General features: G+C 34.4%; 1 protein-coding gene across 1 annotated transcript in view; it reads right to left on the bottom strand.

The window, feature by feature from the left end:
• The window catches only part of LOC149786434 (sodium/potassium-transporting ATPase subunit alpha-like), a 61136-nt gene extending 58252 nt beyond the window's left edge, over nt 1-2884 (bottom strand). Inside the window, exon 1 of the mRNA XM_089976877.1 lies at nt 2780-2884. Coding sequence (XP_089833003.1) covers nt 2780-2812 — 33 coding nt within the window. The 5' untranslated portion in view covers nt 2813-2884. The remainder of the gene's footprint in view (nt 1-2779) is intronic.
• Nucleotides 2885-18534: the final 15650 nt, after the last annotated feature.

Raw genomic sequence — 18534 nt, 5'->3', positions numbered from 1 at the left:
ATTCCAGGTGTGAATTCAGTATAAATTCCAATGCATGTTTTTACATAAATGAAATAAAGCCAATCAGGTCAAGCGGAATGAACTCAATTTTGGACAAGGTCATTTGCAGTCAACACTGTTATATTACAATAGCATACAATGAAATAAAATAATTAAAACTAACAGACAAACAATTAAACTAAATATACACAACACTGGATGTGCTCCACGTAACGTCCGTAAATTGATGCCATCTTTCCATTTTCGTATATTTATGTACAAAAACGAAATGAAACATTGTACTGTATTCTTCATCTTAACCATAAGATGCATTTTCTTTTATTGTTTAGATGCCTATTGCTGTCACTTGCTACTGAACCAATCTTATCATGTGATTAATCTTTTAAAGTGCATTAGATTGCGTGTCACATTTTTAATATATTAAATACATAATTTTATTAATGTATGTGTCTCATTGTGAACATATCGGAGGTATGTTTATACCACGGATTGTACATTTTTGTGTGCCAATTTTGTGTCAAGCTTAAGATACTGAGCTAAGTTTCAGTTATTGACGATTATATTTCTTAATAGACCGTTCTTGCAAACGATATATTAAAAAAGTGTCTCATTTAAATGCAAATGGTTGTGAAATATATTCTCAGATTCTATTAAACAAAGAAGACGAGGTTTTTCATCTTTGTTCTCGGTTTTGCAACATTTTCCATAATTTTTAAAAGCAAAGTTTGAAAATGTACTGTAAAATTCCTCGAATAAGATTCTTTATAGAATACATGCTACTATTACTAACATTAAAATCATCTCGTGATAGCATAGTCAACACACTATTATGTATCTCACTTATACATTATTTATGTGGTCACCAACTCATTTCATTTCCTCTCTGTACAACGGTCAATCAAGGTGTTATATCTTGGACCTTGTCTCAGGTGTATTTTGTGCAGAAATGAAAAGTATGAGCCATATTTAAGACACATGGGGAAATACGTTTGCTTGTTTGTGATTATTATATACACAAGTGTAAAAATAGGCTATTATTGGGTCATTTTTTTAAAATAGTTATATACCCCTATACTTTTACATGTGAATAGTATATCTTTATACTTTTAGACTGAAAATTCAAGATTTCAGATAGTTACATGCGAGTCCTGATAGTGTGTTCCTATAGATGTTATAGATACATACAAGAACGGACGGTGATTGAGCTAGAACAAATAAGTTGGAACTGCTTTACGTTTCAGACACGGAAGTTATTTTTGGTGAAAAAAATTCAACTCGACTCCGTTCTCCTCGACACGAAGTTACTTCCCTTTACTACCCATACAGCAATGTAAATGACCTGGCGTGATTTGGATGTGCTTTATATTAGAAAGGGCAAAATCATGTACAACAATACAGTAGATCATCCCAAGCATGCCGGTGTCCTCAGTCGCTCATAGTTGAATGGACAGCCAATGAATACGATTGAAAGATGAATTTATGAAAGGGGTGTGTAAGTGGTATACAAAAGTTTGTGTTCAGTCTTCTAATCTTCGATTCAGGAGCAATTTTGGTATGTACTTAGGATATCTTTTTTTTTTTTTTTTTTTTTTTTTCCCTGTGTTAATCACTATTACATTTCGTATCCCCCATTAGGTAAGATATGACATTTTTATATGACACGATGACTTATATTTGGTCTCAATATAGTGTATGGAAATAGCCTTAATGTTCTTAAAGCAAGCATATGAAATTTTTTAAATAATGTAAGTGGTGTCGCTTTTAAATAACTCATTGGTCTAGGACTTTGAGGGTGTATTTACTTTGGAGAAAGTAAAGTACGTTTAGGGACTGACACTACCCAAATAATATAAAAATATTCTTGGTTCGCTTATGGTTACTTTTCATATATCAAAGCATATAGCTGAAATAAAAAAAATAGGACAGGACACTTACCAAAATTTGCTTTCCTTGCCCCAGTAGAAAGAGCTAAGTAGTGCATTGATAATAAAGGGACAGATATAAGATGTTGAATTCGAACAACGTGGGCGGGTCATGAATGTTACTATATTTATATGTAGTATTATTATTTATATACATTACTTGATGTAATTTTAGCTAATTAATGTATATTGCCACCCATTGTTAGTTATTTTCAGTGAAAAATCAAGGCCTTGTTCTATTCAAACACTTTCATTTTTAGGTTATGTATCTTGAACTACATCTCCAATTTGTTTTAGACATAGCTTTTATCCATATATAAAGCCCCCTACCGGAACAAAACCACACACACTAAGATCTGTGATTATTCAATTCTCATTTGCTCCTTCTTGACTTATATGGCTGTAGAAGTTCATACATACATCTTTCCTTTCTCTTTTCTGCATAAAATATGTTATATTCTTTATAGGTAAACAATCTTTTGCTATATTCTTCTTCTGTCTTTTCTTGTGTTTACCAGAGCATTTGATTACATCCTTCATTTTCATTTCATATTTTGTATCCTAAAAATGTATTAGTACCCCCTTGTTCATGCCATTTTGTAAGAAATAAATATTTTAACGTAGATTTCATCTGTAAGATTCGATATACTTAGCGTTTATACTCCAAAAACCCGTTTCGTATCACAATTATTAAATTTGTTTCTGTGGGACAAGAGTTGTATGCATATGATTATTAACAGCGAAAAACATGCATTGCACGTAGCGACGACCGAAAACATGTGATTTGCAATAAACGTAGCAGTATATAAAAACCAGCTCTCATAAACGACCGTAAAATTATTCGCATTTTATCTTACCTTTTGCTGTGCTTGCACATTACTGGAAGACATCCTTAAGCAACCGTAATTAGAGAAAAACTCGTACGTTAGAATCTCTTCAAGGGCTGGTTTGATAATGAATAACACCGTGTGATAAGTTTCGAAATTAAGGTCAAATATAGCACAGATAATCTTAGTTTTACCACGTGACCCTTTCATATGCAAATGACGGTGTCAGCATAAAGATTATGCATGTTGGAGCCTATCTTGAACGGTGCTGTGCCACAGTAGTTAGCGCCGTAAACATCGCATTGAGACTTGTTCACTATCGATGCCAAATATGGAGTGAGGGTTTTGTGCGTGTTTTCTTTTTTTCTTCTTTTTTTTTTCTTCTTTTTTTACATTCTCATTCTGCGTCGTTTGTTTAAGAACCGCGTGACCGTCAATATAACTGAGCATGATCGCCTGCACAAGTAATACCTCGCAGGGCGCTGTAATTACGATATATTTTTCGTTCTAAAATAGTTTGTAACGCATCGTTTTATAAATTCGCCGATATTATTAACTCGTGATCTATGTAGCTAAAGAAGTAAAACATTTCATCAGTTGGATGCTGATGAAAATCATGGTAGACCTATTACCAGACAATGTACAACATAAAAAATAAGTAAATGTTGATAGTTTTGGAACTATCATGAGGGTGAGAGATTATCATTTTGGAAGGCGAGATTTGATCACTTGCACAATATCATCATCTCGGGTTTTTCAGATTGTTGTTATACAGCTATACATCCATCCATCCATCCATCCATTCATACATACATGCATACATACATACATACATACATACATACATACATACATACATACAAACATGCATGCAGATAGACAGACAGATAGACAGACAGGCATGCATGCACGCACTTAAGTCACATGAACAGGTATTTTGAAATATTAGATTGGTTAGTTAGATCTGTCACGTGGGGTATAGACTCTTAAAGGTCTATATATGGCGAGAACTGGACAATCAGATTCTATCCTATTCTGATATCCTTTATATGTACTGTTCTCCTGTTGAAACAAAAATCTTCGGACGTGTTTTATGTTCAACTTTGAAATTATTTGACAGGACAAACATTTTTTGGGACAGTTAATGGAATTAGAAAGTGCTTATGTTTAGGGCTATAGTAAACAAAGTATAAGAGTTCTGGACAACGCTTTTCTGACATAATCACGATACTTGGTGGACCAATACATTTCCGGTTCGAAAACTGATACTGACTTTTTAAATTCCTTTTGACTTCAATATTACTTTTGCATGATTATTTTGGATTCAGTTTACAATACTGTAACTTCCTGTCACGTTTTCATTTATAAATTCGATAATTATATTATTTATTACGTTTTACAAACCAATTTCAGTTTTGCGTCTTTCTTTTACTTCATTTATGATCATAGAGAATATCTATCTATCTATCTATCTATCTATCTATCTATCTATCTATCTATCTATCTATCTATCTATCTATCTATGATCAGAGAGAGAGAGAGAGAGAGAGAGAGAGAGAGAGAGAGAGAAAGAGAGAGAGAGAGAGAGAGATGGTGAAGAGAATGAGGGCTTAGGACGGAAATCGATTTTATAATTTGCAATGACAAGATATAAATATTTGACAATTATTTGCAAACTAGTAGGTTTAATAAAAATGATGATGGTGTTTTCATGCGTAATCACCTGCACCAATCTAGCTGAGAGCCAGTGACTATTTCGATACAGTTCTGAGAGTGACTTTCTATGTTATGCATGAGCTAGTTATACAGAATGAAAAATAAACAACTTGTTGTCCAATTGAAACTCATATTTTTGTTTTACAAATCAAGTATTTAAACCCTAGGGTAGAGTCCTAGTAGTCGATCACTTTTCTTCTGCTGTCTTTGAAAACAGACTGATGTTCTAATTGTTAAGATCTGACTCTGAATTTCTTTTCTGAAGTGGTCGAGGCCATATCCTAAGAAAATATGCATGGGAAATGAATATGTTATGTGGTTAACCTTTCTTCACTGCGAATTGCGGCAACATATCTTCACATTTGGATTTTGTTTCTCAGAAACCAATGGGAAGTGATGAAAGGTTAGATTTGCATTCTAGAAATTATGAAACGTGATACAACAATAAATGGGTGTCATAGTGTCTTCTTCATTTAGGTATAGAGTGGTCTAAGGCGTTCACTTTTACAGGTCACTGACACAGCACTGAACTGTGCGGGGACCGTCTCGATCCACAGGTCAACATACATCTGCATCCACGATAATTTTCTTTTATTTGCATTCGACTATAATAATAATACTGATAATTTTTCTGCTGATATATTCAACTTATTCCAAATCTTATCTTAAACAATGTTGTACATGCTAAAGATCTTTACTTCAGTGTACTATTCGTGGCTGTTAAAAGATAAATCATTTATATCTTCAAATCAATATATATGCTTTCAACACCCATACTTAATAGCCGAAAATAGCATTATATCAGTCATAAAGTCTCTTTTTTATTGCACGCGTCCGTTTTTATCAATGCATGTCATGATGTATATTACAAATAACCTTTTTTGGTTAAAATTTATTTGCACGTTATTGTGAGGGTTCAGTGGTTATTTTCTGTTGCTTATTTTACCTTTTATACACGAATAAGAACTAGACTGTACTGCAACTGCGATATGTTACAACGGTGCAATACAGACTGTTTTACAGCGTTCACTACATCCCGGGAACACACAGGTCGGACGATATTTTAATGTTATATTGGAATATTTAATTACAAATAATATTCTGTATATGGCTATTTATCATCACCGATTATAATAAAGAATGAGGAGTATTTATTTCACTTCACCGATTCTGTTCTGAAGTACAGAACGCTGCAAAGTAAACGAGAACAAAACAAACAAAATATTTAAATTACTTCACAGAATCTATGTGATATTTTTGTGTAGGTATTACGAAGGAATATAAAACTAGCAAATACACTAACAGTTTGCACGGCACTAGTTTATACAATGCATTGTAACTGAACGCACGCAATGTGGTAGGTGCTTATATAATATAATAGGACACATGTATGAATGAAGATCAGTAACGAAAAAACTGTACCATATGCAGTGTTCGTTTAGTGCATGCGGGCGCGGCGATGAACATCATTTACCCGCTGTACTGGTTCAATCTCCGTAGGCTACGAATTAAACATATCTAGCTTGTATGATATTATTATTTTGTATTATATATTAATTATGCATAGAATCACCACAAATTCTCGTTTAGAATCCAATGCTACCACAATTTGTTCTATTTGCTATATATTTGTAAGTCTCTCTCTCTCTCTCTCGTAGTTTAAAATTCTGCATAAAATGTTTAAGTTATCAAGTTTTGATTTATAAGCCTGGGAACATGCATTCTTTACCTATGATAAAATGTAGTTTGCTTTAAATGTTCGCTTTTATTGAAATATGGAAATAACGCTGTACAATAGATAGCGAGGCGTATGAACAGATATACAGATGGTGCAGGATTTTATTCCTTTTCATGTCTCGTCATCTAAGCACCTGGCTTTGATTGCTTGTCGGCAATGGATCCAATACGTTTTATTGGATTAATGGTTTTCTTTGCTTCAATTTGGCATTTTTGGCGACTTGAGTCAGACTTTTATCATTAAAAGTGTGACACGGGGAAGATACACTTTCCTGCATTGGGTTTATATAATGTGGAATTTTCGCAACTATTAAAATGAATGTATTCATATTGACAAGAAACTACTATTGGAAATTCAGTCTTGAAGATTTGAGAAGACTCTCTTGTAGAACGTTGTCTAAATACAGTGCTCAATAGGAGATGATTCTAAGCGTGCTCAAAAGAACTTGTTAAAATCCTCATGTTTTTTTTAGATCTCCAAAATAGTGTGGTAATTTAAAAGCTGTACCCTCGATCAAAATCATCCCTGCACTATTTTTTTAGGCAAGTACTTAACCTCATCCCCTACACGAGACCTTAGTCAAACGAAGGAAGTAATGGTAAACAATCCAACCCGTGATGAAAGTTAAAGCGGCTTCAATTTTCCACCTGAGAATGCAGGCAGCAATAATCGTGATATTGCTATGTGGGTACATGTGGAAACATGCTCTGCAATCGTGATGCTAAGGGTTTTATACTTCATTACGCCATGTTTCATTGAACATAAATTAGTAACTGAAATGACATTGAATTCCTTCTTTTAAAATAATCTTCATAGATCTTTTCGACGTCACCTGCTTAACTACCAATGAATCTTATGTAAAAGAAGATTTACGATTGTTCCCTACTGGTGCACACAAAATACTATAATAAAATCAAGGGTACCTGTTATTTATATATATGTCTGCAAGATTGTTACAGTTTGGTAGCTATTTCTTTGATTGTGGGAAAACGGTCTTGGAATGATGTTTTACACGGGAAATTAGGAAAATGTAAGGTACAAATGTCACTGGTAATATATTGGGCTATTGAAGTACGAAGTAGTTTTGTAAAAATACCTCCGCTATTTTGTTTAAAAATAAGGAGTTATTGTTAATAAGAATAAGCATGTGTGGTAAGTGGCAAAAATATGAATATATTGCTTAGAATCATGTACTTATTTATGGAATGATGTGAAGCGAGAAAAATAAATCGTTCCAATGAAACATTAGAGTGTTGAGAATGATTGGTCGTTAGCCTGGTTATAAATAAATTATTTGTGCACACCATCCACAACCTGCCCCAGAAACCCCAACCCAGAAAACAGAAACATCATACAAAATAAAGCCAAACAATCAAAATCACGATTAATGTTAACTTGAAGTCCTTTAATAAAAGGGACATATTTACACCGGCTGCCCCTATGTTGCATGTTTTCCTTAACAAGATTAGGGTGCATATTTACACAATATTGACACAATAACTGACTCTAGAAAAAGGTGTCTACTTCGGTCTTCACCCACTGGCTTATAATATAGCATACATTGTATTTATTGTAACGTTGTAACTGAATTATCTATATTATTATAATATTATCAGAAGAACAGATGTCAGATAAGTAACACAAACTTTGTTAAAAACGTTTTATTGAAAAAACGGTAAGTTTTGTTTCGAGTACATTTCCCTATAAATGGTTATGGTACGGCCCACATAGTTTAAAATACGTTGCCCACCTAGCTATGCTTATTTTAAATCCATAAAAGTATATTATTTTAAAAGCCCGGTCATATATAGCATAAAATGCACATATTTAATTTCTTTTGATATAATGGATGCTACGATATGTACAAGATCTGGGTCAAGGTTTTTGGTTTTATGAATACGCGCACATATACGGAAGGTTGAAAATTGCATATTACGATCAATACGAATGACGATCTTGTAGTCAATGAGTAAAGGACATTTATCTGATCTATTGAGAATGGAAGAAGGGGATATGTTTATCGAGGATATTTGGTAAATTGTTAAATCAAAATAACGTTATAGAAAATAAAGTTAGAACTGACATTGTATTATTAAGCATAGTCTAAGTAAACCTGTAATTATAAATGTAACGTAAAAACATTTCCGCAAATTATAGATAAAGCTGAAACAAAACAGAGTCATCCGAGAGACAATAGGTGAGAACAGGATATGAAACTGTTTGAAATAATTGAAACCTGAAGATGTCGCTGCCTGTAAACTCAAGATGTACTATGACTAATATGACGGTCGCCACACCGTATATGCTGATATTAGTCACATTTTATAGATAGTTTGCTTTTTTCCACAGTACGGCTTTGGTTGGTGGATTTTACTTTGTTTTATGCAGAAGTATAACTAGTTTCATTTTGATTCAATTTAGCGGGATCATTTTCTTAACTGATGAACAAGAGATGAAACCAATGACGAGAGAGAGAGACTGTTAAACAGTCCATATCCAAAAGCTCTATCTAATAGTTATATGTGTCATATATATGTCTGTGTGTGTATGTGTGTGTCTGTGTGACTGATTATGCGCAAGGGTTCTCTCTACCAAGCAAACCAAACACCTGCTTAGGTTTGGGCTGGAAATCACTTGTTTTCCCATATTTTCAAGGACTGTTAGACTAAAAGTCCCCGTGACGTGCCAAGGCTAAAAATAATTTGTCTCTAATCAATCGGTGATCGCAAATATAAAAACATCAAAATTGCATGGCATTTCGCTGTTAGGGCTATGTAGCGTAACGTCAGTACTTCACGCCATGCAATATAAATTACATCTAGAACACCCCCGTGCAAGGAACTATTTTCCAATTTCATCCAGGGATTAGCCGAACTACAATTCCCAACCTCATTTCACATGTGCCTCTGCACCAAACTGTGCTGAAAGCATCAAAATAATGCACGTACAAATAAAGGAATAACCCTTCTCAATAATTCCGTCTCACAAAATATTTGTCCCTGGACGAATATTTCACACTGAAAGGCACAATCGCTAAATATATATATATATATATATATATATATATATATATATATATATATATATATATATATATATATATATATATATAGTTTGTGTGTTTTCATTTTAAAATATGTAACAGAATGAGCAGTACTAAGCAATTGTTAAATGCTATGCATCAGTACGTTTCAATACGTTTTTGTTGTTGTTGTTGTAGGGTTTAACGCCATTTTTCAGCACACGATAGGCTATACATGGCGGTCAGAATTAATGGTGGAGGAAGAACACGGGAAAACACTGGAAAGAACCACCGATCCACGAGAAGCTACTGGCAAGCTTTCTCACATACCCACATTGGCCGAATCTGAGACTCGAACCCACGCAGACAGAGTCTCAGATTCAGCCAATGTGGGTATGGGAGAAAGTGATACTCCATACACATCATATGACATTGTAGATGACTTACCATTAAGGAATCGTCACCATAAAAAATTTTAAATGCACACATTCAATAATATATGCGATATAAAAGCTATGAACCTCTTTAGCATAATTTATTATAGATGTAACATGTATCAAACCTCTGTACAAAACTAATTGATATAACGGATTATATTTCTATCCTTTCGATCAATGTATTCAAGGCTTTTTGATTCTTATCTTTTGAAATTGTAATTTAGTGTGTATGTGTGAATGTCTCTGTGCGTGTGTGTAGAATAGCCTCAAATCGTCAGAATCACACTGGAATATATCAGACTATTTAACACATATATTGCCCGAACATTAATATGTTACTTGTCCTTTCCCTTGTTATGAACTGTGAAGCATGCCCTATCTTTGATATCTACCATGATGAGATGTAACTAATGTCATCCTTAATCGAAACTCGCTGAAAATGAAAAATACATATCACAGGCCAGTATAACTGATGGAAGAAGAACCTGGAAAAACCTGGGGAAGAACCACTAACCAACGATAAGCTACTAGCAAACATTCTCACATACCCACATTGGCCGAGCTCGAGACAACGTCTCACGCTAACAGATGTGAAATGGCATTGATCGGTAGAGCCGACTACGTTTTAGACGACTTGTCTTCCCGGGGTCGCTCTTGCAATGACGTTGTGGATAATATTTCCATTACAAAACATAAACTGAGTAAACTAAAGCAAGCACGACACTTAAGGAAACAAATGCACAAACAATAATGTATTTTTAAAGTAAATATGTTTTCGAAAATCATCAAAGAAGAAACATAGCTGAAACAAACAAGATCATAGCTATATAAATCAGTTTTTTTCTTTCTTACTGTAACTATTTATATAGGTTGCTCTTACACATGAAGATAATGTGTTGACCTTTCATACTGCAACTTAATTAATCGACACGAAGCAATGTTGAAAACATATTGTAAAATAGTTATTGGCCTCGTTCTCGATGGCTCAACGTAAAACTAAATAGCGGTTATATGTCAGGTGTTAACATTAATATTCAGTATTTTATTCAGGCGTATTAAGAGAACAAACACACGCATAGCTTGGTCAAAGGTTCGCATAAGACGCGTAACAGTTAAGTATGTCTAGCGATTTTGTGGAAAATGCTTTATGAATATAAACATACCTCACAGATGACAAGCAGCGTATTAGAACCATACAAGAAATAAACTGGCAGTGAAGGCAGATTATAGCTTTAAAGGAACTCTGTGTATAATTACATTTTATTATATGGTCACTTTTGTTTTAATTAACTTTACATTGTCAGAGTTGTGCAGTATTTTACGATACTGATCACCTTGATATTGCACGCACGTGTACGACACATGTTCCTAAATATAGAATAGTGTATTAGGAACTACTTCGTACACTCGTGTAGTAGATGCCTTATGTTTTTGGTTCATTAACTGTGTTTGTGAATGAACTAAAGCAGTTGTTTCGTCCGTTTGAAAGCATATATGATAAAGTTAACGATGTGGACCAGTTCACTGTTCCGGTGGAATAGCGGTTAGAGCATCCGTCTAGGATGCTGGATGTTGCGAGTTCAAACCCTTGCCGAGTCATACCAAATACTTATAAAATGGTCCTAAGTGCTGCCTTGCTAGGATCTCAGCATTTAAAGAGGTTAGTGGTAGGACTGGTTGGCCTTTTGTCAGATAATGTGACAGGGTGGGGCATAATGTTTCATGTCTGCGGCATGATACGCCATTGATAGACATCGTTACTACCTGCCACACTGCAGACATCGTAGCGATATGACTGAAAGGTTTTTAAAACTAGGTTGAAAGTCCAAATCACGTACAATCACGAGTTCACATAGAAACGAAACTTTCAAAGAAGCGAACGAATGAACGCGATATTCGCAATGTCAATATCGAACATGAGAGACGCAGCAATTGAAATACCGTTTTGGTCATTTAAACAACTATTTAGGATAATATTCATATATGTTCGCAAATATAATGGTTATGACTGTGACGAGTGCTCTCTGTGGCCCAAAATATAGCAAAGCAAATCATACTGAGGCCAAGGGCTCTCGCTTATCTATCAGAAACGTACCAGTTTACAGGTCTGTCAGAATACTAGATTCGAAAAAAATGCAGCTGAAAGTTTTAGAAGGAACCTAAGAGCCTCAGATATTATAAGCCAAGACAACGAAAACATTTATTTCTGCTGAGTACATGGAGTGTCACACAACAGCTGCTTTTAAATGTTCCCCGTGGAACTATTTTGATACGATGTTAGGCTAGCGATACTTGACACACTACATACACATACAGGTCCTAGCTGGGGTCCCTCGAACAGCTAGATGCAGGTGACAGGGCATAATCATGTTCTCCTTTTAGCTGGAAATAAGAATGGTAATAAATATACTTACATTTATGCTTCTTGAATTTTCGCAAATTATGCTTTCCTAGTTAATCCTTCAAATCCGATTGATATTTCCTGCAAAACCTGATAAACATAGAAGCTGTACTGGAATTCTGAGTAGCCTACATTTTCAGCTGAATCAGTTTACTTTAATGCACTGAATCGACCCACTAATCCAACCCCTTATAATCAGAAATGACACATTGAGTTGGATCCACATATAAACAAAATCCAGGTGCGTTCATTCACAATCGACTCTAAATTGCAATTTTAAGTAGACCAAAACGACAATTTGTTTTCAAAGTGATGTAGAGCACGCGACGTAGTTGAAAGGTCGCTGGACGGTGTTACATTCGTATGAATATTGTTCTTGTGTACTGATGAATCTACGGTTATAAATTTATTTTTAAATAAAGCTTAAATAAAAATATATTGTTTTTTTAAAGAAAATAAGCATATGATAAAACGGTTACTGCAATAAAACTGGAAAATATTATCTTTTTTTCTCTGTAAAATATTGCACTCCGCACGGTCGTGCAGTAATGTGCCAAAAATCCTCGTTCATTTTCCCCCATACGAATGCAATTACCTATAAATATCATTTAGGCTGATGAAGTATAAAAAGATGTTCAAAAGTTTAAATTATGAAACCCAAGCAAAATAATTGCTTTCAGGTAGACTGGCTCTCAGATAAATTTTCATGCCAAAGCAGAACAATACGATCTATGTACATAGGATTAGGCGGCGTTAGATGCTTTAATCAGAAGGCACAGTTAATTTTGACATCGTAGTACAATATACATCAATACACATTGTTATAGTATATGGGTATCAGCCTTGCAATAACGTTTTACGTGTTTATATTATACTCCAGAAGTAACTGTTTGGAACACGATACCCACTATTCATATACATGCCATAAAAGTTCAATGTAATTAAATTTGACCAATGCTTAAGCAGACTATTAAATGGAAATAAAAATTGTGATGCGTGTCATTAAATTAATCAGTATATAGCTATCACTGTTTTATTGTGTAGGTGTGTGTGTGCTGGCTTCCACATAAATTTGGTCTTGGGTGGTATGGTTAACTACATCATCTTTAAGTTCGAAGTGGTATGGTTAACTACATCATCTTTAAGTTCGACATTTATAGGTGATGTTTAATGGGATCATGGTAAATTATTATTGTCCAATGCAGAACACATCCAAAATAAGTTTTTCTCTAGATATAAAATCTTAAATTTTCCCATTTCCAGCACTGGATTATTGAAAGCGCAGATGTAATATAGTTGCACAGAAAAACCCAAAAAACCCATTAACCGATTAAACTTTTATATCAAACTGAATCTTTGGTCTTTTACGCAAACTCCCTTCTATGTATTCCTTTCCTGTGGTCAGTAAAACGCTTATCACATTTGATTAGAAATGATACTCAATACTGGAGAGATGCACTGTAAAACAACATAATTGCTAAAATAGAGATCATAGCGCACACAAAATGGGCACTTAAGGTAATGCATTTTTTTTTCCACAACAGCCATATCAATCAAAATGTAATGACATTTAACCAGGGTATTTTAGACAGCACTTGGACGGGTTAAACTTTCCGTGATAAATGGTAAAAAAAAGAACAGGATATGCAGATTGTCAACCAATACGACAGACAAGAACGCATGCTAAGTAACACAACATCTATTTATGTAAAATTTTATCTGCACCTCTTATGCAGCGGTTCGTTGCAACGTTATCACAGCTTTACTCTTTTGACGTGCACTCTTTGTTTGAACAAGACCAAACTAGTCCATCCTTGTTTAATTTAACGTCTGCTACTCTATAAACAACGCTAAGGGTGAATCAGGATTGTATGCTAGTGAAGCAAAATATATAGTAATATAGAGGACAAATGTTTGACAGAAAAAGATTATGTTAAGTAAATCCATCTTCTTGTCATAACAATTACACTAAATTGATTTCAGTGCCCCAAATCGAGATATGATTTGACTTCCTTTTGACTGGGTGTCTTACGTAACAGGGGAGCTTCAGGTTTGATCTTGCCCAACAACTAATATGTGCTGATTTGATAGTGGGAATAGAACCCACAATCTTTTGAACAGGAACCGGACTAATTCACCATTCACCCAATGCAGTTCCCCTTGCACATACTATAGAAACATCAACATTTTAGCGAATTTGATATTTTCAGGTAACAGTTGTCATGGTGATCACATAAGAACAAATCAATCACATAATATTTGTTCTCAAACAAAGAATAACCAATTATTATAATCCTTCGTCACTCACACTGAATGTTTATTATAAGTGTAGCAAAATATTATTACTGCGTATATGCTTTTCAAAATAAGACATTAGTAAGATGATATAACAGTTTCCCACTTTTCTCTGCTGAATCACTCTTCCCATTAAGGGATTTGTTGTTTTGAAGGTTTGTAAGTGGGTCGGCACGAATATATTACATCAGCATTCATGTTTCTTTTCGGTACATAATGTTCATTCAATGTATTTCATAGGCATCAACTATATTAGGTCTCAAGTTATGCCGATTAAAACCCTGTCGCAGACAATCATTCGCAAACGTATTAAAATGTATTCACTCAAAATAAAGGAAACTCCAGTTGATTCATTTTCTCCGTACGCTAGCATCTTAACACATTCATGCGCAGTGATAAGGCCTAAATATATTTTACTGTGTTATGCATATCTATAATTTTGCAACTCTTTGTAAATGAGTTGATTTAATTTTCGTACGTTTCTTTCACGGTTGTAAACTGCATATAATATCTTTTGTTATAAATTTTGTGTACGTGCCAAGGTTTTTATAAGAAAGCAAATTACATAGGATCTATAAAGAGATGTTGACGATGTGTTGACAGTTATCAATAATAATCATAATAGTCGGACAAAAACGGCACCTATGGCTTAGTTTCTCTGTGGCTGTTGTGATTTCGACGTCACTAGAATGGTTCTATGGCTTGCGCTAGGTCATTTGAATATGCCCTATCGGACGCAAAATGAGTAGTGTATGCTGTCACATGACGTCTATTGTAAGATATGCGATGTATATATGAAGAAAATTAAGCATCATATTCATTCAGATTGTTTGCTTCATTGAGAAAAAGGAATGAAATCGAAAATACAGATGCAGATAAAAGAAAGCGAGAGACAAATTCAAAAGGAAGACAAAGAAATGGAAGTAAAATTGGAAATAAGAAATGAAGAGAGAGAGAGAGATATGGAAATGCAATTACGATGAAAAGAAATATAACTGGTTGAAAGTAATCCACTGGTGAAAGTTTAGTTTTTGATGTTACAGAAATTATTTGATTAGTACATCCTTTGAAGGAAAAGGGTATCGATATTAATTTTCACATTTTTAAAGGATAGCCGATAATCTGAATTGGCCAAGCGTGGACTGGACTATATTATTATAGAGTGTACTTACTGGCACAGCTCGTTAGGTTTATACTTCACTGTCAGTTGAAGCGACTGCTGATTATGGTTTAGTCAAGGAAAGTATCTTGAAGGCCTATCAGTTGGTACCTGAGGCATATCGACAGACGTTTCGGAATTGCGAAACGAAAATAGCCAAACCCGTGTCGAGTTTGTCAGGTAACATTAATGATTATTTGACTGGTGGTACTTATCTGAAAAGATTGATAAAGATTGTGACAAAATCAGACATCTCATATTAGTCGTAGAGTTTAAGAGCTGCGTCCATAGTGAATTTACAATTTACCTTGGTGAACACAAGATAACTACCTTCGAAAACCTCTGCTCGTACAGCTGACGAGTATTGCTTTGCTCTCAGAGTATCATTTGTCAATATGTTTTCCTCTCAGCAAATGATTAGTAAGAAACCAGCTCATTGTCATGGTAGTACTTACACATTTAAATCTGGTGCAACTGACAATAATCAAAGGTCTGATAAGACTGATATGAAATCCTTATTTCTTCCTACGTGCACTTAATGCAAGAAAATAGGGCATCTAATTCTAATTAATTTAAGTTAAAAATAAGCAAGAGCATACAGAGAGAGAGAGCAGTTCAAAATCCTACTCCAACTAAACTATTAAGGGACACAAGAAATTCTTAGAGTCTTTTTTTTCCTTTTCTGAGTATTCTTCTCTTTCTGAAACTGTTCATGTTCAGGGAGTACAGTGCGGTATTATCCAAATTTCTCTCCATAATGCTAATTTAACATCATAATTAATTTCAGGGCCGGTGACTGTTGAGCTATGACTTCTTTAGCCATTGACGATATGCATTTATTGCTAACCAATGACGTAGCTGGTGACAAGGCTGTGGGTAATCGCCTTGTAACTGATAAAACTTGTTTAGATCAAAAGATTGATCCTATATAAAATGAAATCTCTGTTTATACACCACCGGTGCAGTTACTAGCATTATGACAAATATAACTCTATATAGTTAAGCTGATCAGGAAACTATTATTTGGGCTTACACAAGTATTGGTCAAACTTTTGATGAGGTCACTTTTTCTTATGTTACTGATCAATCACAATGTATTGATTATTATGATCCCCTTATGAACACTTATGTTATGTCTAATCCGGGTGACAAACAGCAATCCCTTGTCGCAGAAAAGGAAAATATCCTGATATATCTTAATTGTTTGAGAGGTCTTTTGCTAAAGCTGACTCCTCAGAAGTACCAGCTTGCTCTTTGTTGAAAAATGGGGTCATCTGAAATATTATCAGAAATATGGCTCAACGTTTTGCATAATTGCTGAGCTCTTGGCAAATTTGTGAAGCAAGAAGAGGTATTCACTAAATTATAGGCCATACTTCAGAGAGCACCGTTTCTTTCAGCTCCGGATTTCCGTCAACCACATAAAGTGTCTTTGCAAGTAATGTAGGGTTTGGTAGAGTATTAAGTAAGGAAGATAACGATCGTGTAGATCATCTAGTTTGCTATTTCTCAAAACAATTAAATAAGCACCAAAGGAATTATTCTACTATCTAGAAAGAGTGTTTGGCACTAATTTTGGCTTTACAACAGTTTGACGTGTATAGTAATTCTGCTTCTTCTCTGCTTAATGTATTTATTGATCAAAAACCCCTTACTTTCATGAACAAAATCAAAAATAAAAGCAACATGAAGCATACTTTGTTCGCCACAGCGACTGTAAGCGATTATTCCACACAAAGCTATTTTTTTGTATAGAGTGATAATGTGCTACGTGGCTGCCGTGATATGGGGTGAAATCAAATCCCCATAATGTGTGTACTGCTGTGTAATTGTTGTACAAAATTACGTTGCTAACATTAGTAACTAAAGGCCCCGTGAATTCTAACCGAATCAAGTAAGGTCACGATTTTTGGTCTGGCTGGATTGTACAAGGGAGTAACTTAACAGTGTTTTTACTCCACCGTCTTCTGACTTGATGAGATATTCAAAAACAGCAATAGCTCATAATTCGATCATACCTAGAATGATCAGGTGAAATACCTGTCATTAGTATACTCGTCTTTGTTCTATATTTAAGCCAAAAAACAGGACATAGAAGGGGGTACTAATACCTACGTATCTGCATGTGCATATTCCCGGTGATTAAGTCACGTGGAGTTTTATCAGCATGGAGATGTTAGGTCGCATACCTAAGCAAAGTATGGATTACAAAATCTTCAGTGACGAATATAATGCAACCTAGATACAGGTTATTGTGATAATGCACTTAGTATAAGCGTGTATGCACACTATGTGGTAATAGGTCAACCTAAGTAGCTAAGAGGATGATTGATAATCTGCTTCCAGAACACAAGCAGCCGCGCTGATAAGTTATATAATATATATATATATATATATATATATATATATATATATATATATATATATATATATATATATATATATATATATATATATATATAAACTGTCAATAACAGTCACCAATGGCAAAAGGCAGCAATGGCCTTTCGCAGACAGGTGACCTCTGAAGTCATAAAGGCAAGTATAGCTCTAAATATTGGTTCGTGTCAAATGTGTGTGTTATGAACCGAATAGCATTAGCATTGCTGTTAGTAGTATTATCAAATAAGATTAACTACTATTAGCAGTAGAAGTACACTACCAAAAAAAATGCACTTTGCTCTTTTATTTAGCAAACACACATAAAATTGCAACTGGGCACATACACATTTATACATTTCTTTCTCTCCCTCCCATATATATACACACACAAACGGAGACAAACATATTTATGACTGTATCAGTAGAATTAGTTACTAAATACAATTACTAATTAACAGCATATCTGCAATGGTGAAACACACCACTAATATTTGTTCGGGGGAATTGGTATAATTATGCATGAAAGCATGTGTTCATCCAATAATCAATTTATTAATTAAGCGGTTCCAGAAACAGTCGACTTTTCTTTGCCGCCATTGATTATTAGGGAATAAAACTGTTACTAGTTCTAGTAT

This window comes from Sinohyriopsis cumingii, chromosome 12 (genome assembly GCF_028554795.1).
Source record: "Sinohyriopsis cumingii isolate HCF-2022 chromosome 12, ASM2855479v2, whole genome shotgun sequence".
Taxonomy (NCBI): Eukaryota; Metazoa; Mollusca; class Bivalvia; order Unionida; family Unionidae; genus Sinohyriopsis; species Sinohyriopsis cumingii.
Note: the sequence above shows the minus strand (reverse complement) of the source record. Positions and strands in the feature narration are given on the sequence as shown.